Here is a 27,161-nt window from a genome sequence, read left to right as displayed (position 1 = left end):
TGACTTGCAGCCTGAGAATTGACTTACAGACCAGAAAAAAACCAAAATGGAAAAAAAACGGCCTGTTACGGGATTAATCCGTTTTCAATGCACTGTAGGTCAATAGAGACTTGACTTACAGACTTTTTGACTTGAGAACCACCTTCCAATATGGATTAAGTTCTCAAGTCAAGACCCCACTGTAATATGTGGCATGCACATTGAAGCTTGTAAGCAAATTATGACTTCAGCTATAGACTCAATCCCTTCATGGATTGCTGCCATGTCGTGGTGAAGGGGCTTGAGTAATTCATATTGGCTATACCGTGCAGGGAAACCCAAGAGGACAGGTCATAGTGGAGAGTTCTGACTAAACGCAATCCACCTGGAGTAGGAAATGGCAAGCCACTCCAGTATCTTTGCCAAGAAAACCCCATGAACAGAAACAAAAGGCTAAAAGATACGATGCTGGAAGATGGGCCCCTCAGGTTGGAAGGCATCCAACATGCTACTGAGGAAGAATGGAGGACAAGTACAAGTAGCTCCAGAGCTAATGAAGTGGTTGGGCCAAAGCCGAAAGGACACTCAGATGTGGATGTGCCTGGAAGTGAAAGGAAAATCCGATGCTGAAAAGATAAATACCACATAGGATCTGGGAATGTAAGATCTGTGAACCTTGGTAAGCTGGATGTGGTCAAACAGGAGATGGCAAGAATAAATACTGATATCCTGGGCGTCAATGAACTAAAGTGGATGGGAATGGGCAAATTCAGTTCAGATGATTATCATATCTACTATTGTGGGCAAGAATCCCGTAGAAAAGTGGTCCCCAACCTTTTCAATGTCAGGGACCGGTTTTGTTGAAGACCATTCTTCCAGGGACGGGGGGGGGGCTTGGGGAGTGTCAGTGCATGGGGGTACTTGCTATGCAGTAGTATGTTATGCCATTATTTAAAGTGTCTCTGAGGAATCCCAAATAAAGATCAGCTGTGCTAGTAAGTCTTTCCTGACATTTTCTTAGTTACATCCTATAGCAGAAGCCATGGTCCACAGAGTGCTTTCAAAGCATCAGAGGGACCTCATTGTTAAAAAGGTATCAGTCAGGAGAAGGGTATAAAAGAATTTCCAAGGCATTAGATATACCATGGAATACAGTCATCATCAAATGGAGAAAAGATGGCACAACAGTGACATTACCAAGAACTGGATGTCCCTGCAAAAGTGATGAAAGGACTAGAATAAAATTGGTCAGGGAGGCTGCCAAGAGGCCTACAGCAACATTAAATAAGCTGCAGGAATATCTGGCAAGTACTGGCTGTGTGGTACATGTGACAACAATCTCCCGTATTCTTCATATGTCTGGGCTATGGGGTAGACTGGCAAGATGGAAGCCTTTTCTTACAAAGAAAAACATCCAAGCCTGGCTAAATTTTGCAATAACACGTCTGAAGTCTCCCAAAAGCATGTAGGGAAAAGTGTTATGGTCTGATGAAACCAAGGTTGAACTTTTCGACCATAATTCCAAAAGATCTGTTTGGTGCAAAAACAATACTGCACATCACCAAAAGAACACCATACCCACAGTGAAGCGTGGTGGCGGCTGCATCATGCTTTGGGGCTATTTTTCTTCAACTGGGACAGGGACCTTAGTCAAGCTAGAGGAAATTATGAACAGTTCCAAATACCAGTCAATATTGGCACAAAACCTTCAGGCTTCTGCTAGGAAGCTGAACATGAGGAGGAACTTAACGTTTTGGAATGGCCCAGCCAGAGCCCAGACCTGAATCCGACTGAATATCTGTGGAGTGATCTGAAGAAGGCTGTGCACAGGAGATGCCCTTGCAATCTGACAGATTTGGAGCGTTTTGGCAAAGAAGAGTGGGCAAATATTGCCAAATCAAGATGTGCCATACTGATAGACTCAAACCCAAAAAAGCTGAGTGCTGCAAAAAAAATCAAAAGGTGCTTCAACAAAGTATTAGTTTAAGGGTGTGCACACAGATGCAAACATATTATTTCAGTTTTTTTATTTTTACTTCCCTCCACCTAAAAGATTTCAGTTTGTTGTTCAATTGAGTTGTACAGTTCATAGGTCTCATTAAAGGTGGAAAAAGTTCTGAAATAATTTATCTTTGTCTCATTTTTTTACATCACAGACACTTGACATTTTAACAGGGGTGTGTAAACTTTTTATATCCACTGTATTTGTTTGACCTTTTTTTAGTATTTATATGCTCACTTGGGTTAACCTTAATTTTGTCTTTTAATGTTGTAAGCTGCCTTAGTTCCTTTCAAGGAGAAAGATATGGTGAAATATTGTAAGTAAATAAATAAGTCCACATTAAGAGTCATTAAGAACCGATGCCCCTCCAGACATTTCAGACTATCTCCATCATCCCAAAGTTTATGCACCAGCCACCGATGCTGTCTGGGGTACAATCTGGACCTATTACTTTTACAAAAGACTTGCTCATATGCTGCAGCTCTGTTCTGGTAAAAGGCAGAAAGGGGACCACCAGCAGAGGATTTTCCAGCCTAGTTGAGCCAAAGCCCCCCTCTTTCTTGTAATAGTTGCTGCTGGGGCCATTGAGCTGGCCTCCCTCCTGCCTCTGCCCAAGCCCCGCCTGCCCCCTCCGATAGAAGTTCCCTGGCTTTGAGGGCTTTCTCACCTCTGAGGAAACAGCCGCAGCAGCAACAGTTTTTCAAGCCCAGGCAAGCCCACTCCACCCCTTTTTGTAATGGCTGTCCCTGTGTCCCTGCAGCCCAGGTGATGTTGCCTCGGGGACCGGCACCAGGCCATGGACTGGAAGTTGGGGAACCCTGCCATAGAAGAAATAGAGTAGCCCTCATAGTCAACAAAAGTGGGAAAAGCTGTACAGTGGTGCCTCGCACAACGAGCGCCCCGTTTAACGAAGAATCCGCATAGCGATGCGGATTTTGCGATCGGTAATGCGATCGCATACCGATGTTCCCTATGGGGAAACATCGCTTTGCAATGTTTCCCCATAGGTCCTTTTTCCCCCAGCTGACCGGCGGGGCTTCCGAAGGACCAGGGGGGAGGGCTCCCCCCCGGCGGTCCTTCTCAAGCTCCCGCCTGTCAGCTGGCCGAAAAAGCCGGTGGGCGGCCAGCTCGCTCCTCCCGGGGCGGCAGAGGCAGCGGGGGAAGGGAAAGGGCCGGGTGCCTGACTGCCCTTCTCCCGCTCCACCTCCTCTTCTTCCTCTGAGGACGAGGCGGCGGGAGCTCAGCCCAGGGCCGGCAGCGAGCGGTGCTTTAGCTGGCTCGCTCCTCCCAGGGCGGGGGAGGTGGCATGGGACGGGAAAGGGCCGGGCGCCTGGCTCGCCGTCTCTGCCTCCATCTCCTCCCCTTCCTCTGCTTGTTCTTCCCGGGGCTGTGGAGGACGGAGGAGAGAGGGAACGAGCCCCAGCGCTGCCGGGCGCCTGCACGCCCTCCCCGCCTCCATCTCCTCCCCTTCCTCCAAAGGCCGGCCACCGGCCAGCTCATTCTTCCCGGGGCTGTGGAGGAAGGAGGAGAGAGGGAACGAGCCCCAGCGCTGCCGGGCGCCTGCACGCCCTCCCCGCCTCCATCTCCTCCCCTTCCTCCAAAGGCCGGCCACCGGCCAGCTTATTCTTCCCGGGACTGTGGAGGAAGGAGGAGAGAGGGAATGAGCCCCAGCACTGCCGGGCGCCTGCACGGGCTCTCTGCCTTCCCCTCTTCCAAAAGCCGAGAGCTGTCGGCTTGCTCTCTTGGCAACGGAGGGGAAGAGAGAAGGGAAGGAGCCCTGGCCCGGCTGGGCGCCTTGCTCCGCCTCCCCCTCTTCCAAAAGCTGAGAGCTCTCGGCTTGCTCTCTCGGCAACGGAGGGGAAGAGAGAAGGGAAGGGGCCCTGGCCCGGCTGGGCGCCTTTCTCTGCCTCCCCCTCTTCCAAAAGCCGAGAGCTCTCAGCTTGCTCTCTCGGCAACGGAGAGGAAGAGAGAAGGGAAGGAGCCCTGGCCCGGCTGGGCGCCTTGCTCCGCCTCCCCCTCTTCCAAAAGCCGAGAGGTGTCGGCTTGCTCTCTCGGCAACGGAGGGGAAGAGAGAAGGGAAGGGGCCCTGGCCCGGCTGGGCACCTTGCTCCGCCTCCCCCTCTTCCAAAAGCCGAGAGCTCTCGGCTTGCTCTCTCGGCAACGGAGGGGAAGAGAGAAGGGAAGGGGCCCTGGTGCGGCTGGGCGCCTTGCTCCCTGTCTCCTGCTTCACCTCCTCCTCTTCCTCCCGAGCAAGGACCCGCCGGCCAGCTGGGGGGAAATGCCAGCTGACTGGCGGTTCCAAAATGGCCGCCGCTGTTTTCTGGATGGATTCCTCGCTTACCGAGGCGGCGAAAATGGCCGCCCCTATGGAGGATCCTCGCTGAACGGTGAGTTTAGGGCCCATTGGAACGCATTAAACAATGTTTAATGCATTCCAATGGGTTTTTGTGTTCCGTTTAGCGATGTTTTCACATAGCGAAGGTTAATCTGGAACGGATTAACCTCGCTATGCGGAGCACCACTGTACTAGGATATAATCTCAGAAATGATAGAATGATTTCAATACAAATCCAAGGCAGACCTTTCAACATCACAGTAATCCAAGTTTATGCACCAACCACCGATGCTGAAGAGGCTGAAATTGACCAGTTCTATGAAGACTTACAACACCTTCTAGAACTGACACCAAAGAAAGATGTTCTTCTCATTCTACGGGACTGGAATGCTACATTGGATAGCATTGTCTACAACCTATCCATTCTGAAGGAAATCAACCTCAAGTGTTCACTGGAAGGACAGATCCTGAAGCTGAGGCTCCAATACTTTAGCCATCTCATGAGAAGAGAAGACTCCCTGGAAAAGACCCTGATGCTGGGAAAGTGTGAAGGCAAGAGGAGAAGGGGACAACAGAGGACGAGATGGTTGGACAGTGTCATCAAAGCTACCGACATGAATTTGACCCAACTCCAGAAGGCAGTGGAAGACAGGAGGGCCTGGCGTGCTCTAGTCCGTGGGGTCAGGAAGAGTCAGACACGACTAAACAACTAAAGAACAACAAGAACAACAACATAGACTCAATAACTTGCCTTAAAATGCTGCTAATCCATAGGATGTCTGATTAAACAAGCTTCAACAGTATATTGTACATGCAAATATACTAAATGTTTTGCTAACAAGAAATATGGCAACTTTTTACCTTCTTTTCTCTGTCTAGGCATCAAAACTCAAGAAACTCACATATATATTATGATTGTCCTAATGCTGAAATATTAAATACTCTTTGTTTGCATATCTTCTTAAGCATCCAATATTAATTGGATGTCAACTGGATAGCAGGTCTGTTAAATCCAGCATAATACAAGCCTCTTGCGTGAGCTTCTAGTGCTCCTGAGGTAAATTAACTGACACAGAATAGATAATGAGAAATGAGAGACAGGTTATTGAGGAAGTGGCACCACCTTCCCTCTTTTTATGGCTGTCTATCGTTGCACACTTTATTGTTTTCATGTTACCACTATGTATTCTAATTGCTCCTACCTTTATTAGCACATTCTAGTGACAATCTTACATTCATGGCTCTGTAATGCATTTATCAACATTAATTGCAGATCAGTCCATAGCAAGGGGGGGGGGGGGGAGAAATTCTTAGCACCATATAATGGAAATCATAACATCTCAGCTAATCACAACCCCTAAGCATTTTGCAGCCAAACTTGTGTTTTAAGCTCCTTGGATAACTAACAGCAGCTAATCATTAAAACAAAGATGCAATGCTGCATGAAGACAGACATCTGTTCTGATTCTAGTTCATTTCTTAAATCTGTGACATTCTGCTTCTAGTTTATTTCATTCAAAAGCAGAGTCCCTGCAATGTGTTTCTACATCCAAACCTCACGAAATTAAGTGAGTCTGGCAGGCTTGCAATGCCTCTCATTGTTCAAGTGATTAGTCTTAAAATTGTAATATTGATCCTTTGTATCCAGAGCAATTTTCGGAATGGTACTGTTCCTCTGAGAACAATATTATGCAAAATAATAGGCTGTGCATGTTCCTCTGCCTCCTGGCATGCTTTCCTCTGCATACTCCTTGCACATTATCTCTCTATACAGCTAATTATAAGCTAAAACCACTTTTAATTTAAGCACTAGAAGACAGATTGTTGTATGGGGACCACTGAATGAGTATGTGGGCCTACCAGCTGCCCAGTCAGCCTGACAATCTATCTATATGCAGTCCCCTCTGGTTCTACAAAGAGGAATCAGACTGCAAATGTATGATTGGCTAGGTCTTTGTTTCTTTGTGGGCGGGAAAAAGTAGGTAGCTTAATTTAAAAGGAAAAAATTGTTCCCCAGATTCAGTACAACAGAAATTTAGAAGTGCTATATTAACTGAGCGAATATAGCAGTCTTCAGCTTTTGACAAGGTCAACTTATTAGACTTCCAGTGTCAAATTAAGTCACTCAAACCTATAGTGTGAGCAGATGCTTCAGTCGACAACATCTTTGCTAGTTCATCAATCCAGAAAAAAACATAATAAAAATTAATCTGGCGTGAGACTTTGTGTTCACTAATTTCCCTATTGTGTGATTTTAAATATGGGTTCCTTCCTCCTCCAGCCTCCTTATGCTGTTCTTCAGAACAATGCATTTGAAACATATGAGACTACACCAAAGATGGTACTTTTGGTAAGGTGCTGAACATCCAGGCAATAATCACCTCAGGATAGTCAATGACCATTATATTCAAATTAAAAGTGTTAGCTCTAATTACAACAGATTATCACAACCTCTATTTTTAGTAACAAAACATTTATTTGGAACAGTTTGCATCAATTAAAATATAGCAAAACATGCAGATTATCTCACCAGAACTCAAGCAAAAACTCTACTCCAAAGATGTAGGTTTTAGGTACAACAGTTCTGTGATTGCTCTTTTTTTGTTTTAGACAACATAATTGGACTTGCTTATAAATAAGGTCGTAGACCTAATCTCCAAATCTTACATTTGCAGATTAGGCTGAATGAGGATGCAATTTCCTGTGCTGATTGTTTCAGTATATTTTAGAATTTATTTGTCTTCTTCCCTATTTATCTTGCTACAGTGGGGTCTTGACTTGAGAACTTAATCCGTATTGGAAGGCGGTTCTCAAGTCAAAAAGTTCTCAGGTCAAATCTGCATTTCCCATAGGAATGCATTGAAAACCATTTGATCCGTATCTGCTCTTTTCCGTCCATAGAAACTAATGGGAAGCTGCTATTCTGCCTTCGACAACTAGAGGCGGATATTTTGTTTCTTTTTTTCTTAGGTCAAGAAAGGCTCAGGGAAGGCAGGGAAAATACAGTCCAGGCAGTACAGTACCAGGCAGTCCGAAGACTGTCTCCCAATCCACTCTCTAAACGCTGGGAGGAGTGAGGAAGCAGACAGGCACCCTTTTTACTGGCCAACAGTTAACTGAAAGTTCAAATTTTGCACTTTCCCTGCCTCCCACGTGGGTTTTTTTCAGTTCTTAACTCAAATCTAAGTACTTAAGTCAAGTCAATATTTTCCTATGAGAGCGGTTCTTAAGTCAAAATGTTCTTAACTCAAGCCGTTCTTAAGTCAAGACCCCACTGTATATGGAAGAGTATAGGTTTTAAAATAAATAAATAAGCACACACACATTCTCGTTTTACAATTAAAAGAACACATTAAGTAAATGTCACAATTAAAATATATCTCCTACAACTGCCTAAAATGTGAATCTGCTTCCAAGAAACATTCATGTTTGTGTTTTGTCAGGTTTTGTCATAATTTCTTAATTCAGGTCATCTAATTCCAATTTATTTTCTATAAAGCAGTGTTCCTTCATGATCTAAAAACCAAAAAAGGGCAGAGGGAATATAACAACACTAAGGCCAGCTGGAATAAAAACAATTCTTTTGAAACATGTTGTGGTATTTTGTCTAGTAGTATACCTATGAAAATAGCACACATTGAGAAGCATACATAGCAAACAATATAGAAACTTATTGATGTTAAACACACAAAACAAAATGGTTTGTGTCCCTATGTCTTTTGTACACTTATTCCAATCAAACTGACTGCATTCAGTCTTCTTATGTATGTCTAAAATTCACACAGCGTCCCACATGTAAAAACTGATAAATCAAAAGTAGACATGCTCCACTATCAACAGACTTTCTCCACATGAATGATGAACCTAATTTTCCAAGTCCTGAGTCTGGCAGAGAGCATAGCATTCCCACTTCAGATTTTTTGTTCTGTGGATGAGTCAGAGTCAGCTCATGGACCAGAATAGGGGTTTACCTCCCTTCAGAATTTCAAGGGGACACCTCCATGCCCCAATCACAAGCCATCCCTGGTAGAAGAGCAACAGGAGTGATAATGAAGGGCATAGGGTTAAAATGCTCCCCTCTATGTGTGAACTTTATGTGCAGATATGAATGACTGTACAGGGCAAATGAATTCTAGCACTAAATTAATCTGGGATGGCACGTCTGCATAGGAATCAGCACTCATATCCACCTGCAAGACTTCTCAGTATTCATTGCTTTGGGACCAGACGTCTGACCTAGTAATAAATAGTACAGTATCATCAAATATTAGAACACTATGGAAGATCTGGATTATACATTTAAGAAAACATAAAATCTGTACAGCTAACACTAAATTCTGTTCATATCCCTTAATGTTCAAGGCACTAAATATTCAAAAGTCTAATTCCGTTTAATAGGGGCACAGGAATTCAAGCTAAAGTTATTTACTACGACACATTTGTTTTTATTTTTTTAAATTTAACACTGGCCCTAAAATTAAATGTCGAAACTTATTTTTAATTAGCTTACTGAATTTAGCGCTTTGGGAATTCTCCAAGCTACTTGGAAACCAAAAGTGTAATATTGTCTAAAATCACCAAGATGAAGTACAAACCAGAAACACAGCTTGTCACAACTTGTTCAGCTTATTCATTTAACTTCATTACAATTAATAAGCTGGCTAGGAATAAAACAAAAAGGTTTTATTATTAAGCAGCTTAATATAGGTGCATGAAATAAGCTCTGTAATCGGATACAGCTTAATGAATATTTCAAATTAAATGGCCTTGAAGAACATCATGGCATTGCTACTTAAATTTCCACTTCATCCAAATCCAAAACATGTTCCAAGGATGTAATTTCCAAGGATGCCAGCATTCATTCTAAACATCTCGGGTGCTCTATTCAGGTATTACATACATAAACAGAATTGACACACATAGAGGGGAGGAACCTAGCCTCTTTCCACTTCAATGCTGCTTTCTCCATGTGGAAAGCCAAATATATCTACAGAGGTTTCCACTCATGCGTACAGCCTATGCAGCTGTGTTGCTTGACATGCAGATTAAGTGATGGCCAAGAAGGGAAAAGACACATGCCCCCCTTTAGGTGTAGGATTCTACTTGTGTAAGAAATGTTTGAATAGGGCAGACTCTAAAGAAATAATTACTACCATATTGAATGTTAGGGTTTTGGGGGACTATTTTACCTATAAACTATGGAAAGGGGACCTGGAAGAAAACTGCTGGAAGCCATTGAAGCAGTTAAAAACAACAACAACACAAGAGACCTTTTTAATCTCATTGCCTATGTGCTTAATTCCACATTAAAAATATATCTCTTTCCCCATTTTTTACACGAATAATTACATATGGCTTCATCTTCGCATCAAATTTGGTTTCAGGTAGGTTTACCTAGCTTTCAACAGCTATATTGTGACATGTGACATTCTCTCTCTTCTCCTCTGTTTCTTCCTACAAAGCATTGCTCAATTGCACACATACTTGTTAGACCTTTCAGTGAAGGACAAACTGGATTTTTCCAAGTGAAAGCTTCAAGATTCATAAATATTTCATTAAGACTATAACAAATTGGCTTAACACTGTGGGGGGGGGGATCATGATGGGGACTCATCTGGTAGATAGGTAATGTGCAGATAGGGACCATCTGGGTTTTGAACTTTCTAGCTGACCCGTGGCTGGACAATGTTTGTTGTCTTAATTGTTTAATTAGCAAGATCTGTACTGAAAGAAGCAAGAGCCACATACCAGAGAGAGAGAGAGAGAGAGAGAGAGAGAGAGAAGAAAAGACTTGAGATCATGCCATGTACTTTATTCTTTTTCGTTTTCAAGACATAAACACGCAATCTAGAGTTGTGTGTAAGTGATTGGACGTAGCAGTTGATTACACCAAGTCTTTCCAAGCAATTGAGATGCACCAAAAGCACTTCACCATCAAATGCCCCTGATATGGAACTCACTCAACAGAAAAGTAATGGTTTGAGCAAATATTTGTATGTTCTAATGCCAAGAAGAAAATTATGAGCAGTTTATTATTAGGGAAATAATTGCTAAAACAATACTAGCATTTTATCATAACCCTAAAATTACTTATGATCAAATTGGCAAGGCATGTCATATACTTAAAAATGTTAAAGAAACATCTACCTGAAATTTTATTTAAACAAGATAGCAATACAATCGAAGCACTGCTTCAGTCAAAGTGACCAAAGTACTGCACAATTTAAAATTATGGATATACATGAAATATTTTAAAAATTAAAATGTTAAAATAATTAGACTATTTTTGACCAGAAGCAGACTACTTCAATAGCATTTGCCCTTTGCTGGATCTTCTTTTGTACTCATAATGGGGCATGAATTGCATGAACATAAGTGCTGCATTTATTTAATTTCTTCACAGTCATAGAAAATTTGTTCCATGTCCAAGTAGCCTCATTTTACTTGGCTATACCTTGATCTTCCTGCTTCACTTTGAAGTCTATTAAGTGACTTCCAAATGGTAGAACTATTTCCTGGTGGAAGACACTCTTCCCCATTCATCCATTCAGAAAGGTTTGTGTTTTTTGCTCTCCATAGGTTTAGCCTAGCCTCTTCTGTTTTAATATTTAGAGCTTGAGATGTGTGCAGAAAACCTTTCCTTGATTTCAGCTGCCACCTAGCAGGTTGGTGCTATATTACTTTATTTCATTCATTATTTGTTACCATCAGACTGCAACGTACTCCTGGAGGGGCAATGGCAGCAAAATAATACACTTTTTCAACGGGGATAGGTTTCAGGCAGCCAGTAATAATCCTGCATGATTCATTAAGAGATACATCAACTTGTTCAGCATGTGCTGATTTATACCATGTGACACTAGCATATTGTGCTATGGAGTAGCACAGGGACAAAACTGTTGTTCTTATTGTATGTGGATGTGCTCCCCAATTTGACTCAGGCAGTTTCCTAAGTATGTTATTTTTGGCAGCAACTTTCTGTTCAGACAGTGGTTTTTTTTTTGTAGCTCAAGGTTTGATCCTGAGTGACGCCCAAATAGTTTTTTAGAGCACTGAAGTGATAAATATAATGTTAGTTACTATGGATAATAGTTCTATCCAAATTAGTTTTAGATATTAAATATATTCAACATTTAAATTATAAATAATGCATGAAGTTTGCATTAGCTTGATGTCTTTCTTTGAAAGGGAGAACCTATGTATGTAAAAGATCACCTTATGTACATAAGACTTAAACTGTAATATTTGACAAGCTCCCCATAGGAGCTTGCCTGAATCTTATGATCTTTAGGAGAAGCCTTTCTGCATCACCACCTTCACAGGAATGTTTGGTGGGAACACAAAAGAAGGCTTTCTCAGTGGTCCTGAGCTATGAAACCCTATCCTGCTGAAAATTACGCTGGCCCCCTCCCTACTATGCTTCTATCAGCAAGCAACAACATTTTTATTTTAATGGCCACTGAGTGACTGATAAAAACGGAACTTTTAATGAGAAACATCACTATTTTGTTTTGTTGTTTTGAAATGTTTTAAAATGTTATTTAATATTTATTTCAATATGTTAATCTGTTTAATACTGGCCAGAATCCATGCATTTAAAAAAAAAAAAACCACAAAGTCACAGCAGCTGATTGAACTTCATTACACAGTACAGTATGGTCTGTGTGCTTCAGTGTAATAGGCATATGACTAGATCATCAGTTAGCTTCAATGAACCACCACAACTATTTTTGTTTATTTGTTTTGCTGAGAATAATTATGTGTGCTATCAAGTTGACTCTTTCCAGGGCTTTCTACGTAGAGGAGCACTTAGAAGTGGTTTACCATTCCCTTCTTCTGGGAGCATTTCCTGGACCATGTAGCTTTCCTAAGGATGCACAGGCTGGCTCTTTTCCTGGGAGTCTCAGTGGGGGATTGAACTCTTGACCTCTGACTGCAGCTAGGTACCCAACTCACTGAACTATCCAGCCATCTTTTTTAAAAAAATCTGACCTCTAGTTTAATCCAGTACTTCACTTGTTTTAACTGTACTATATGTTTTTAAAAGAAACACTGAAAAGCCAGTTTGGGTCTTCCAAGGATGATCTGTGGGATATTAAATTAACAGATGAATGAAGACTTTACTCAAGCCAACTTCCATTTGGCAGTATTGTATTATAAGCAGATCATGCTGCTATGTGAGTAGTATGTTACTGTAATACCAGAGAAGTATCTCTTGATCCAACACTAATTGTCAGAGCTGGGAATATACCTTGTTGATTCTCAAAAAGGATTTTACTGACTCTTCCTCATTTCAAAGACAATTATAATATATACAGTTACATTTACCCAGTACTGTATTTATTCATAGGGTCACCATGAGTCAGAGATGATTTGATGGCATGTAACATCAACAAATTATATATTATAAATACTCTTAACTTTCAAGATTTAGATAGCTTTAGGGCTGATATATATGTTCCAAATGAAAAATAAGGTTGTTTTATTTAAATATACTGGGTTGACCTTTTTTTTTTTTTTGCAAAGTTGTGAATATGTTAACTCAGAAGGAAACATCTCAGAGCTCAAAGGGATTTACTCCTTGATAAGTCTATTTAGGAACAGAGCTCATCTCTTCAAAGAAATGGAGCAGACACTGTCTATTCCTAGAATTTAAAATGTTCTTTCTGCATGTCCAATAGTAGCAATGGAATAATAAGATGATGTATACAACACACCTTTTATAAGAAACCCTGTACATTTACCACTCTTTTAAAGCAGAAATGGAAGTCACAGTAGCAATTTTATATACTAATATTAAAACACAAAAAAACATCATCACACTGTGTACCACAAACATCTAGAAGAGTAGCTGTACTGGTCTGTAGTCATGCTGTACCATATGAAAGAGGGTCTTGTGAAAACAAGTGTCATTTGGTATAGGCTTTGTGGGAAAGGACCCACTTCTTCCAATCATTTTGAAGAAGTGGGCTACAGTCCACAAAAGACTATGCCAAATAAAATTTCTTAGCATTTAAGGAAAGTAAAATGCTTTTGGAAGGCTGCTAATATTGAAAACCTACTTTATATCATATTCTACATCACAAAATACGTACTTTTTACATTGCAACACATTTTTTTACTTTACTGGATACAAATAATGTAAACAAGATCCATCCATACTTACCATATATTTAAAAGCCAGTGTCCTCAAAAATTCCCCTCATTCAAGATGTCTAAATAAATGAATTCAATTTCATCTACATAAAGTCTTGTACATTTGCTCAGACCAGAGCTACTTAATCATATACTTGTTTTAACAACTGTCATGTAGAAAAATGTCTCTAATCGTGGTTTCTCATACTCATTAGAGCAAATGCTAAGCAATACAACCACCTTGCTTCAGCAGAAGTCCAGATACTGGAAGAGAAGAAATGCTACAAAGCAGTTAAAAACCAGAAATGTAATGATGCTCAGCATTTATGCCTTTGTCCCCAGGACAGATCCATGAAGAATAGTTAGATTGTGTAGACTTCCTATGTTGTTGTAAATACTGCTGGCTGAATAAACATTAGTATGCTAACTAAAAAGGCTTTTTTTTGTTTCAAACAAGCACTCCTACATGAAGAAGCTCTGCGCAAAGGCGTTGTATAAATAAATAATAGCACTGTTTCTTTTAGGTTCTCTAGCTAGACTAGATTGGATTTCTAATGTCTAGTGTTTCACTACATAATGCCAGTTCTTTGTTCCATGAAAGCACAGATCTTCAGCATAGTTTAAGACCAAAGGCTCGTAGCATACACTATGCTCAGTTGAGAAAAACACACAACAGGCATTAATCCAATTCAATTAAACACGAGACTCTAGGTATATGCTGAACATTCATTGCGGGAACAGACAGTGCTGATTTGTGGTTTGCTTTTCTCTTAAGGGCTAGGGGACTTTCATCCAACAAGAGGTTGACCAATGTTTCCTAGGCACATTAGGGCTGATGACTCTCCAGTGCAATGGGTGATATTTTAATTTGCTACACTGCAGTAATTTAAAACAAGTAGCATAGTAATTTGCTGCACTGCAGAACGTTGTACTGGGAAACTGACAGACCAAGTTTGCTCCCCAAAGATGTTCCTGTGCCAATCATCTGTAGATATAACAAAGCTTTCTGATAAAGCAAGGAGTCAAGAACACCACTCCTTCTTACAGAACCAGACAGCTTTGCAGAGGTCATGAAGCCCGTTGGCAACTTCAGCATTAAGTGCCTTTATTTCAATCCCAAAACAGTGTAGTTTATTTGCTTTTGTATATGGTTGTAAAACCACAGTCATCATAGTTATACCCTTGGCTTACTTTTTGATTCAATACCTCATTGTGGAAGATGTCTGATACAGTAAGGATACAAAACTTATTTAGGCTATTCTAATCCTGAAATAACCTAAGGGCTAGGCTCTCACTCACTCCTGCTGTTTTTCATGTGTTGCTCTTCATTCAAGGAGTCAATGTGGCTTACAAAGCTTGGGGCGGAGGGAGAACGACAACAACATATGTTAAAATATTAAAAATGCAATAAAGCAGGTAACCATTAAAAGACCATTGTATTTGAAAATATTAGTTAAAAAAGCACACCTCAGAAAATAGTTTAAATACCACTTTTTTCATGCCTGATAAACAGTCAACATCCTGCCTAAACACAAAGGGTTTTGCCTGCCTCCTCTATCTGTGAAGGCTCACTGGCATTTAAACTCATTCAGGTTTAAGTGTTGGTGAGTTCCACTGGTAGAGTATAAACACTCTAGCCAGGATGAGTAAGCCATAGAGCTACAGACAGGACCACCAACCTTGGTGTCTTTGTACATGCTAGAAAGAATGGCAATTTTGGGGCTCACTTCAAATTTTGCTAAAATTCCACAGAGTGATTAATTTCTCTTATCTCTAGTTGCTTGATCATTATCCTTTCTGTTTTTTAAAGTTAGGTTTCTTCAAAGGTTTTGCTTTGTCTTTTATGTAGCAGATACAATTTGCTTCAACTATTACCAGGACACTAGGGAGTTGCTAGCTTTCTGTTTGTTTGTGGGGGGAAAAATTAAACAGAAAATGCAGCATAACTCATATAAGAGTACGGAAACAAGATGGAAAAAGTTCATACAGAAAGGGAGAAAGCACCATGACAACTCACATATTGAAGGAACAAATGTTTTACTTTTTCCAGATGTGTGGAACATTGAAAGAAAACCATAGACTCTTTTCTTCCATTCCCTACAAATGGAACTTTAAGATGCAAGCATAAAGCTATGTAAACCCTGCAATTTTATTCCCTGTGGGTTGTGGATCTGCTGACTAAGACCATTCCAATCTACATTCCTAACCACTAATCCAAATCTTGGGAATAAACTACTTCAGGGCACACTATTAAAAACATTTGTAATGCAAGACCCAATTGACCGTGTCCTTGTCCTGCGTATAGCATATATAATTCTGTTTTTGTACTTGCATGGCTGTACAGCTCTGGAATCCTCAGCACAATAAAGGTACAGTGGTGCCTCGCTTAACAATTTTAATTGGTTAAAAAAATCGCTATGTGAAAACATCGTTAAGTGAAACACCATTTCCCATAGAGATGCATTGAAAACCGGATAATCCGTTCCAATTGGAACGGATTACCGTCCTTAAGCGAAAATCACCATAGGAAAAAAGTTAAGCGAAATGCGGTTCCCCAATTGAAACGCATTGAAGCCTTTTCAATGCATTTCAATGGGGGAGAAAAAATTCACAAAAAAATTCAAAAAGCCAAATTAATTTAACAAAGGTTTTATTAGGGGCACTAACGATTCCAAGCATTTTAAACATTTTTAAACATTTTAGAATATTTTAAAAATAGCAAAAACGGGGCTGCCAAAAAATCGTTAAGTGAAACAAGGGGACCAAAAACCTAGTCATTATGCGAAGCATGGTCCCGAAATCGTTAAGCGAAAATCACCCATAGGGAAAATCGTTAAACGAAGTGCAAGATCGCTCCGAAAAAGCCATTGTTAAGCGAATTGTACACCCTGACAGGCATAAAAGAAACTACTGTTGAATCAATTGGAAGAATCAGGAATGTTTTATCAGACTACAGAAGGTAAAGTGCAATGTACACAAGGCCCTTCTGTGACCAAGGATTTCAGTGACACTAAAATCAAGTCTTTGTAGGAGCACTGCCTTTGAATTCAGGAAAGAAATGAACTTTTTGTTCCCACATCCCTGAACATACCTTACAAACTGGATATGTAGCAAATTCATTACTGTAGTTTGATGATCGGGGGGGGGGGGGCGGACACATATTATAGCTTCCCTCCTTTTAAAGAAGTACACAGCTTGCAGGGAGGGGGGTAACTTCTTAACAGGGAAGTGCTACTGGGAGTGAAGATGGTAGTGGTGAGAAAGGAGATCTAATTTACATACAACACTCTTTTCTGAAACCAGTAAACATGGGTCTGCTCCTTTTCTTTCACAAAGTTTGGCCCACTGGTCTCCAGTTGTGACCCTAAATATCAGGGAATTGGATATGGTTGACCTAGCCATCCCATATTCTGGTCACTGCTTTGTTTTGGGGCCTAGTTCCAGACTAATTTAGATCTCTTCTTCCTCAGATGGTAGATTGCAAACAAGGACTGTAAACTGATTAACACATTTCTGTTCTCATGGGGTGGGTGACTGATATTAGATTAATGAGATAAACACACAGCTGTAACACTACAACAATGACTAGCTTTTTTTAAAAAAAAAGGTAGCTGTCTTTGTCTGAGGACGTGGACTTGTCCATCATGAAAGCTCAGTACAGCAGTTAGTTTATAAGGTGCTACAACATTTTTGACCTTTTCTTTTTCTTATGTCTTTGGCCTGATATACTATCACAATTTTAAAGAGTCAATAAAGTTAACTACTGTACTACATATAGCACTATCATTTTGAACCCTTTGTCAACACTTACAAAGGTAAGTTGTGTTTTACTTGTGGTACAGTTGAATAAACAGTGTGTTTCCTGCCCTATCTTTTAGGCCACCACTTGTACAGGGTTTTCTAATCAAACCTTTTCCCCCTGAAGCTAATGTATTGCTATGTACATGAAATGCCATCCTGAATTCATTCATAGTTTACAGATTTGCTGTATTTCAGATATTTATTTTATTTTATTTCAGATGTTCTATTTTTTCTCCAGGCACATTACTCAGCTTGACTTAGACATTAGGCAATCTAAAGCTCTATAGGCCAATGCTTGTAGAAAACTAAGAAACAGTTTGCCACCCAGTGTTTTCACCATTTTTGTATCTCAGATGAACTGACTGTGGGCCTTTGCAAAAAATGCTACATGAGGAAAGTGATAAAAGGGATGGGCTACAGGGTTGTATTTTAAACCCTTTGGCAGGAAATATACACACCAGAAGAAGGCAATCATCAATCAGACCACTCTAGTTACCTTCCTGTTTTGTTTTCTCAGAAACACCTCTAGCAGTATTCAGTTGAACTACATTACCTATAAACAGTTGATGTGGGAAAGGTTTGTTTGCTTAGCTGTAATCAAATATTTTAAATAGTTAAACTTGAGGGGGGGAGAGTAGTTCTGTAGCTTCATCACCTCCAGTGTCAGTCTTCTCACACAGAGAGCAATGGATCTCTGAGCATGGGGACTCTGAATGCTTGAAAAATTAGAATTCAAAACCTCATGCAAAGCCTCCATGCTCTCTGCTTCACATTGTTGCTCTCCAAGTGAAGAAAGGAACACGGAAGTAAATAGGAGTAAGTACTCTTGCCTCCTTTCATGCTTTTTTATAATACTTGAACAGAGCTCTTGCAATTTGGATACATGGATGTCTCAAAACTCAGAATTAAGCTGGCAAATCTGACAGGTAAGCAACCTTGAGAGTGGACTGTGAATGTACTTGCATAAGAAAAAGTTAACTCTGCAGCTAGGTCCCAGAAAGTTAGGCAGTTTCCAATTGACACTTCAAACTACCATCTCATTCCAAACATTTAAAGAAAAGGTAATTTGGAATGTCCTGTTTGGAACAGCTAACACAAACACTTTAGAAAGCAATAATCTGAAAGTTCAGTCCACAAACGAAGAAACACTGCTTTTTGTAGCAAAGAATACAAACAGATATCTGCCACTCACAACTTCCATCTGACATATCCTGTGTTGTTCTTCTCTGTGACACACTCCTTGCCTTTGTGCATCACTGACAGAATTCAGTGCTTGGTATTTATTTTTAATAAGGGTTACCATCTAACGTCCATACCATCCGTTTGAATATTAGTCATAATTCAAATTGTTTCTAAATAAAATAAGTTAATTTCACGAGTATCCCTTATCGTGTCCCCAAACCATTCTTTATATTTTGGGGAAACTTTACAGTCAAAAAGTCTATAATCTCATTATTATAAAGATCTTCAGGATTTACTGCTTCACCAGACTTTTAAGATTTAAGAAAGAAAAATCTCTTAAGGCTAATGTTAATCCACTTTTATGATTATTAATGAATAGCTGTGAAAGTTCATGTTCCAGACTAGACTGTTTATTTGGCACAGTGAATAATTACATACAGTAGTGTGAAATACTACAATTATTTAGATTATGCATTTCCTTGAGGGAGGTTTGCATAAAAAAAAAATTCAAAACATACCGTCTTGCTATATAAAGAAGTCATTACATGAAACGCACAATGAAATAACTCTGTAAGCAACTGAAAACATACACAATTAGCTGGTGCCCTTCCCCAAACAGACTTCTTTGGAACCTCCAGTGCAGTGCTTGGAACAACATTCTGCAAGCCAAATATAAATTGCATGAATTGCTTTTTCCACAGCAGCCACAGGCTATCTTTGTATTAAAACTGATGGCTTTTAAATGATATGCAATATAAAGGTTTAGCCCATATGCTACAACAGAAAGGCACATCCTGACTGAGCTACCCTTTTACCGTTTTACTCACGTCCTCCAATGTTAACACACAATATTTATGATTTAAAGATATGTATGTGGAAAAATATTAGAAATACCTGTTACAGTACTTAAAATCTAAAAGAGTAAACCATTTTAAGATTTCAAACCTATTTAATGGCAAGAATAATATCCTTTCTCAGCCTTTGCCGCACACTTGTGAGGAGACATTTGAATAGAATATAGCCATACACAAAGTTAGCCCAGAAGGCAGGCATACACATTCAGAATGATACCTGATTGTCCGGACTGAAATGCAATACTTCCACATCAAATTCCACATTGCACTGCCATCTCCCTTCATGACCACCTCAGCAGCGTTGCAAAAACACCACTTATTCCGAAGAACCCAGTCAAACAGCACAGTTCAAATACTAGCCGGAGAGCAAAAGTTAGCCAAGTTCCAGGAGGCAGCCAGACTGTGATTCATGATCTCAAAAAAAGACTCCTCCAAACCTCCACTGCCTTAAACTATGTGCAACTCACAGGGGGAAGCCAGCTTTCACATCTGAGTTCTCAAATTACTGCTTTCTTCACAATTTACATTATTCAATAACAAGGGAGGATTATTCAAGGGCTGTTAAAAGATAATATGTCAGTGTTCCAGATTATCAAATTAAGAAAACATAGTATAGATAGGCTTTACTAGTTTTAAAAACATTTGCCTGTAGGATTCCACAACTTCATTTGCCAGATCTGCAAGTACTTGAAAAACAAATTTTCGTCATACAGTGGAGACTGTATAAACGTCCAGCAGTTGGATTTTTTTAACAAAAAGGGTGCCTTCCCAGTGCCAAAAGAAGTAAATGAGTCATTTTCTAATATGGGGCATGAACGCACAACACAGGAATTACTGTCTAAAAATTCAATTATACATAATATTCTGTCAGTCAGCTAGGACACCCAGGTACACTTATGTAGCTGAAATGCAAATGAATCTGTAAAAGAAGAAAAAAACTGGCATTTATGCATGAGAGGCACACCTTGTACAATATGGGTTGATCTTCTAAGGGTAGACCCACAGGCATGTTATTGAAAATACAGGATTTAATTTGTTTTTAGTGAAGACTGTGTTCTTTTAAAATTCAGCATTAAATTTTTCTCACTGTGCCACCTTAATAAATGTAACAGTGCCCAGATTTTGTTTTATAATATCTCTTATTTAAAAATTGGTTCAATCTCTATCCATCACTTTGCCAAGGCCATCACCAGGCAATGTCAGGAATTTCATTGGAACATCAGTGTTTCTCTTCTCCCATTATACAGTATTGACTTCATGAGGCAACTTAAACTGGGTTCTTCCCAGACAGATTCTTAGGGATGAAAGAGACTAAGATAAAGATTATAATACTACAGTTCTGACAAACAAAGAGGCAAATTCAGATCACTCTGAGAACAAGGATGCTTTTATGCTTTAATTCTTGCCTTGTTTTCCGGTAAACAAAGCACTGTAGATTGAGGTAGGCCAAAACTAGGTTCCTATATTCACACTGATCTTGTGAAGAACAATGCTGTGTGCTGTCCCAGTGCTTTATTCACAACAATGTAGTCATATCTTCGTTCGTTTAGTTGTTTAGTCGTGTCTGACTCTTCATGACCCCATGGACCAGAGCACGCCAGGCCCTCCTATCTTCTACTGCCTCCCGGAGTTGTGTCAAATTCACGTTGGTTGCTTCGCAGACACTGTCCAGCCATCTCATCCTCGGTCGTCCCCTTCTCCTCTTGCCATCACACTTTCTAAGAGGGCTCATATCTAGGGCTCATATCTAAGAGCCCTAAAATCGTGTCTCTTTCCCATGCTATCCCTCACATTCATGCTACTGTAACTGTAAATCTTTCCTCTGCCATTTAAAATCCACATATTAGAAAACATATTCCTCTAACATGCTTAAAAAAAGATCCTATACGTATAAGATTGTGTACAAACATTACAGGAATTATTCCTAATTCACAAAGCACAATATGTACTCTGTGGGTGATTTTGCACAATGTAACCTGGATCAGAGTTAGGGTCTGAAGCTCCCTAGAGACTTTTTTTTACCCTGGAGAAGCTTTTGGATGGGGTGCAGGGGGAGCTTTTAACTGTAAAAAATTGCCACAATTGGTTTTTAATGATGGTCCTGATACTGGGTCACAGCGCTGATATTTTTTACCAATAGAGACTCTCCCCCCAGTCCCATCCTGAGATTCCCAAAGACTATGAGGTAAAAAGGAGCCCTAGGGAGCTTTGGAACCCAAAAGGAAGGGGATAAGAAGCTTTTAATTACTCCAAATTAAATGCTCCCGGTGCCCGATTCAGTTTCCATTGTGCAAAGTTACGTAGCTGAATTTTGTTTTATATGTTCTGAAATAATGTATGTGAAAACTTTGGTATAGTTTAGTGGTTTAGAGGGTGTCAGAGTTCAAATTCCTCCCAAGAGAGTTCGCTGAGATAATTCAGGCTGTGTATGACTGAAGGGGTTAAAGTACCCTATTTTGTGTGTGGCATTCAGTGAACTGCATAGTCTTCTCCTCAGAAACTAAGAATAATTTTGGAAGCATATTCTGACCACCATAATAATCCCATTCCATGTATAAAATTTAACAAATAACACAAATGTTTCTATTTTAATTATTATTAGCAGGACCCTAAATACTTCCCTCATTTCTCCCTCTTTTTGTATACAATAGCTGCAAGAACAGTCCTTCAAAACCTTCAGACTATTTTGTAACTCTTCCTAATAAAAATGTTTGTGCAAATAAATAATAAAGAAAAAATGACAGCGCTAAATCTCAATAACAAGGTAAGTGGGACACATCATACTTTTTCTGAATAAACAGACTTGATTTCATATTTCACAATTTAAAAAGAGCTATAATAATTCTGACGTAAATATGAAGATTTGCTTGTTTCACATATTTCAGAACTGGACAGAATGTATAAAGAAATCTTATTGGATGCTTTCAATCTGTGGTCTGATTCACAGATAATTTTTACAGTCCATTAGTCCAGCAGTGGCCTGAACACAGACTTTGTAGCCAAGGAGCTGGTGGCACTGGCAGGAAACACATCGTCAGGCTGTAGGTGGAACTGTGCACAAAAATCAAATTCTGGTACGAAGCAACAATTCTATATTTGAATAAAAACTTGAGCACAACCATCCCTGATTCAAGCCCAAAATTCCAGTCAATTAAATGCACTATTTTTATGCCAGAACTCAATAAGAGGGAACCTTTCCTGATTTTAAAGTCTACAAGTGAATTGCATATAATTTAGTTGGAGGAATGCTGGGATTGGTGCGTAGATAACTTGAATGGAGACCCACTAAACTGGTGCCTTCTCAGTAATATTGGCTCCATTCGTCAAGCCTGGCCATTAGGGCATCCTGAACATGAAAAGGAGAGCTATGGTCTTCTATTTAGTGGAAGCTTTCTCATTCATTTAAAAAGCATTGTTGTGTTCTTTATATACCATTGATTGCTTGTTCATCCTGATTCGTGTTTCAATCCTGCCTTCTGGTTTTTCCATCCATTCTGACATACTGACGGCTCCTGACTACTATCTTTTATCACAGCTGCTGGCTCACCTAAGACAGAAATGACACCAAGCAATTATCACATTTTGCTCCCTCCTGCTTTAGACAGTTACAGTGCTCAGATTTTGGGACTTCCCCATCTAGGTTCCCTTTTTTACCTATTCCTGTTGTTTTGTTCAGTTCTGGAGAATTCAAAAGATTGCTCATGATAGTATGTTGACCCTAAAAAATTATTACACAACAGCATATTCTGAGTCCCCTTCCCTTTCTTCTTATTTCTATGAGCACAAGAAATACTATAGGAATATATTTTCTCCTCAAATCTCCAGCCTCCTTCCCTTTACGAAGAATCATTCCTGATTAATCTGAAAGAAAATTCTGATAAGCAGAATGCTTCTGTCATTTGATAATGGTGGCAGGCTGACAGATGCAAGAAGACCCAAAGAATAACTTTCATTAACAAACTTGGGTATCTTTCTAGGCACATACCTAGCTTTCCACAGAGCACTGAGCCAGAATAATTCTGCAGTTTCAACAATACTATTTTCCCCTCCATTTTTATGAGTGGCTAAGAGAAATGCAAGGCCAAATGAAAGAAATTATACCCTTCTAATGTAATCAAAATGCAGTACACATATAGATAATTGTGTTTATTTTCAAAAGACAATTGTATTTTCTGGGGTTGGGAAATCTAAATTGTAAAAACGGGTGATAGTTACAGTACCTCTCCTAGAGAAATATCTCCTAATTTCAATTAGAGTTGAAATAATCCTTTCTCACAGAGAATAAACATGTTAAAAACATTTCTGGCCACTTAAGTGCATTCTTTTAGGAAATTGTATTTTTTGAATACAGTGGTGCCCCGCATAGCGACATTAATCCATTCCAGGATTAACGTCGCTATCCGGATTCTTCGCTATGCAGGAGGGGAAAACCCATAGGAACGCATTAAACTCTGTTTAATGCGTTCCTATTGGGGGAAAACTCACCGGTAAGCGAAGAATCCCGATCCGGCCGCCATTTTTGCTGCCTCGGTAAGCGAGGCGTGAAAACGCTGCGGGCGGCCATTTTCCCCCAGCCGGGCAGCGCTTGCTTCGGATGTGGACGCCTCCCCGCAGGTTGCGCCGCCCAGCTGGGGGGAGAAGGTTCAGAGCCCCCGCGGCGGACGCTTCCCCGGAGGTTGCTCTGAAGCCAGGCTTCAGAGCAACCTCCAGCGAAGCGTCCACCGTGGGCGCCCTGAACCTTCGCCGCCTTCTCCCCCTAGCTGGGCAGGGCTCGCCTCTGAGCACTGGTGGTGGACGCTTTCCCTGGAGGTTGCTCTGAAGGCTGCGCCTCCCAGCTGGGCGGCGCTGCCTTCACAGCAACCTCAGCCTCCACCGGCGGTGCTCGGAAGCAAGCCCCGCCTAGCTGCGGGGCTTGCCTCCGAGCACCGGCGGTGGACGCTTTCCCAGAGGTTGCTTTGAAGGCAGCACCTCCCAGCTGGGCGGCGCTGCCTTCAGAGCAACCGCAGCGTCCACCCCGGGGCTCGGAGGCAAGCCCTACCGAGCGCCGGCGGTGGACGCTTCCCTGGAGGTTGCTTTGAAGGCAGCACCACCCAGATGGGCGGCGCTGCCTTCAGAGCAACCTCAGCGTCCACCCCGGGGCTCGGAGGCAAGCCCTACCGAGCGCCGGCGGTGGACGCTTCCCTGGAGGTTGCTTTGAGGGCAGCACCGTCCAGATGGGCGGCGCTGCCTTCAGAGCAACCTCCAGGGAAGCGTCCACCGCTGGTGCTCGGAGGCAAGCACCGCCCACCTGGGGGGAAATGGTGCCTATGGGGAAAAATCGCAAAGCGATTTTTCCCCATAGGGGCCATCGGTATGTGATCGCTTTTGCGATCGCAAAATCCGCATCGGTATGCGGATTCGTCGTTAAACAGTGCACTCGTTATACGAGGCACCACTGTATAAGGAAATTGGTGCATTGTAGAACATCACATCTGTAGGCAATTCAGGCTTTTCTGGGAAGGTTACAGAATAAGACTAAGGTATCAAGTCTACCAACTGTTCATATAAATATCCTAAACATAAGTAAGATGCTCTATAAGAATTCAAGAAAAAATAGTTTTAAGATTTATTTTAGATATACATTTCATTAAGCTTTATTCTAGGCATAGCACAATCTCATTACATTCTTTTATATAAAGTCCCGTTGCTAATAATAGTCTCAACCCAGTCCCCAGTTACCATTTTCCAGTATTTCTGTCAGGATACATTTATCTGCACATGCATTATAGTATTTATTACCATCCTCCTTGGGCTCTTTTTGATTTGGTATGCCATCAGAAAGAACTAAATGTTTCCATTATCTGTCTATTTGTCTGTATGCCCAGTAAATTGTTTAACTAACTTTAAAGGGCCTACACATGCCAGCTAAATGCTTCCATCATCAAAGCTAGAAAAGAAAAAGCTGGCAAGATACCTCATTTGTGAGACTGCTACTAAACACTGGACACATACATTATTCCAAGACTATATAGCAAAATTCACAAGTTCTGCTCAATGATGATGGCGTGCATATCATCATTTTCCTGTCAGGGATACTAGGATTTGTAGATACAGACCAATGCCCAGCACAGAAAGACATTCTGTTGTGAACTGGAGCACCTAAAGATGCACCTGACCTTCTCTCTGCCTTTGTACTAGCCATCAGGCAAGCCTCTGTTTATCCAAATCTTGCTCATGAACAACGTTAGGGAGTTTTTCCTGATATCTGTTTATTTGTTTTATTTATAGGTTGCCTTTCAACCAAAATCTGGCTTCCTTTAGCTTGGGCTCATTTTTACATGTCCTGCACTATAGAATGACTGAGAACAGATCCTTCTCCAGTTATATCCAACAACCTTTCAAGTATTTGACAAATGCTATATCTCTCTTTTCTCGAGAGCCTGCACACTTCTTTCCATTTTTTCTCATAGTGCCCTAATTATCTTTGTTGCTGTCCTCTGAACTTGTTCCAGTTTGTCAGCATCCCTAATAAAGTGTGGAGTCTGGAACTGGATACAGCACTCTAGATGAGGTCTAATCAGTGTCAAATAGAGGAGAGCAGCACTTCACGTGATTTGGATTAGAGATGGACATGAACTGCCAGTTAAACAATTCATAATGATTCATCCTTTGGAAACACAGGTGTTCTGTAGGTGCCCTGGCTTCCTTCCCTGTCTCCTCTGGAGGGTATTTACTCAGAGGACAAAGTGCGGAAGCCTGGAACACTGACTCTGAGTGGGCACTCACTGGAGGAGGTGGAGAAGGGAAGCCAGGGGGCTGTGGAACATCTCTGTGTCTGAAGAACAAACCATTACAAACCGCTGCACCAGCACTTTGTGTCAATCTCTAATTTAATGTACTATATTTTTGTTAATATAAAAGCAAAGCATGCTGCTTATGTACCACCCCATAGCGCTTCAAGCACTCTGTAGGTGGTTTTCTAGTTAATTATGCAGGCTACACATTGCCCCCCCAGCAAGCTGGGTACTCATTTTACCAACCTTGGAAGGATAGAAGGCTGAGTCCACCTTGAGCCGGCTACCTGGGATTGAACCCCAGGTCGTGAGCACAATTTTGGCTGCAATGCAGCAGCTTACCCACTGCACCACAAGGCTCTTCATAGTCTAAAATAGCATTTACATTTTTTGCAGCTCCATTACACTACCTGCTCATATTCAGCTTGTGATGTACAACAATTCCAAGATCCTTCTTGCTCATAGTATTATTGAGCTAAGTGCCCATAATTCTGCAACTGTGTATTACACTTATCCCTGTTAAATTTCATTCTGTTGTTTTTGAGCCCAATGCTCTAGCCTTTCAAGATCTTTCCGAATTTTGTTCCTGTCTTCCAGGGCATTAGCTATTCCATCCAATATTTTGTAATCCACAGATTTTATCAGCATTCTCTGTATACTCTCATCCAAATCATTAATAAAAATACTGAAAAGCATTGGGCCTGGGACTGAACTTTGTGGTACTGTGCCTGTTATCTCCTTCCAATCTGAGAAAGAGCCTTTATTTATTTATTTATTTATTTATTTATTTATTTATTTATTTATTTATTTATTTATTTATTTATTTATTTATTTAATATGCCGCCCACACTACCCAAATGGCTTACAACATTTAAAATACAATAAAAATTCAGAACAATTAAAACGCAATTAATATATATATATATATAAATTGCCACTAGACCCACAGCTAATATTATTTCAAGTAAAAGCCTTCCGGAACAGGAAGCTTTTGACCTGGTGCCGAAATGTCATCCATGTCAGCGCCAGACAAATCTCAGTCGGGAGGGCATTCCATAGTCTGGGGGCAGCTGCCGAAAAGGCCCTTTCTCTACAAGCCA

General features: G+C 40.7%; 1 protein-coding gene across 29 annotated transcripts in view; it reads right to left on the bottom strand.

Annotated features, from left to right (window-relative positions):
* IQSEC1 (IQ motif and Sec7 domain ArfGEF 1) overlaps positions 1-27,161 on the bottom strand; it is a 465,124-nt gene that overhangs the window by 186,323 nt on the left and 251,640 nt on the right. For 2 of the 29 annotated variants that reach the window (XM_072989691.2, XM_078385381.1), the window contains exon 1: positions 19,506-23,855. The exons of the other annotated variants lie outside the window; for them this stretch is intronic. In XM_072989691.2, coding sequence (XP_072845792.2) covers positions 19,506-19,573 — 68 coding nt within the window. In that variant the 5' untranslated portion in view covers positions 19,574-23,855. Of the gene's footprint in view, positions 1-19,505; positions 23,856-27,161 lie in introns of those variants that run through there. 29 annotated transcript variants of the gene reach the window in all.

Source organism: Pogona vitticeps, chromosome 2, assembly GCF_051106095.1.
Source record: "Pogona vitticeps strain Pit_001003342236 chromosome 2, PviZW2.1, whole genome shotgun sequence".
Taxonomy (NCBI): domain Eukaryota; kingdom Metazoa; phylum Chordata; class Lepidosauria; order Squamata; family Agamidae; genus Pogona; species Pogona vitticeps.
The sequence above is the reverse complement of the archived record's forward strand: the minus strand, read 5'-3'. Positions and strand labels throughout refer to the sequence as shown.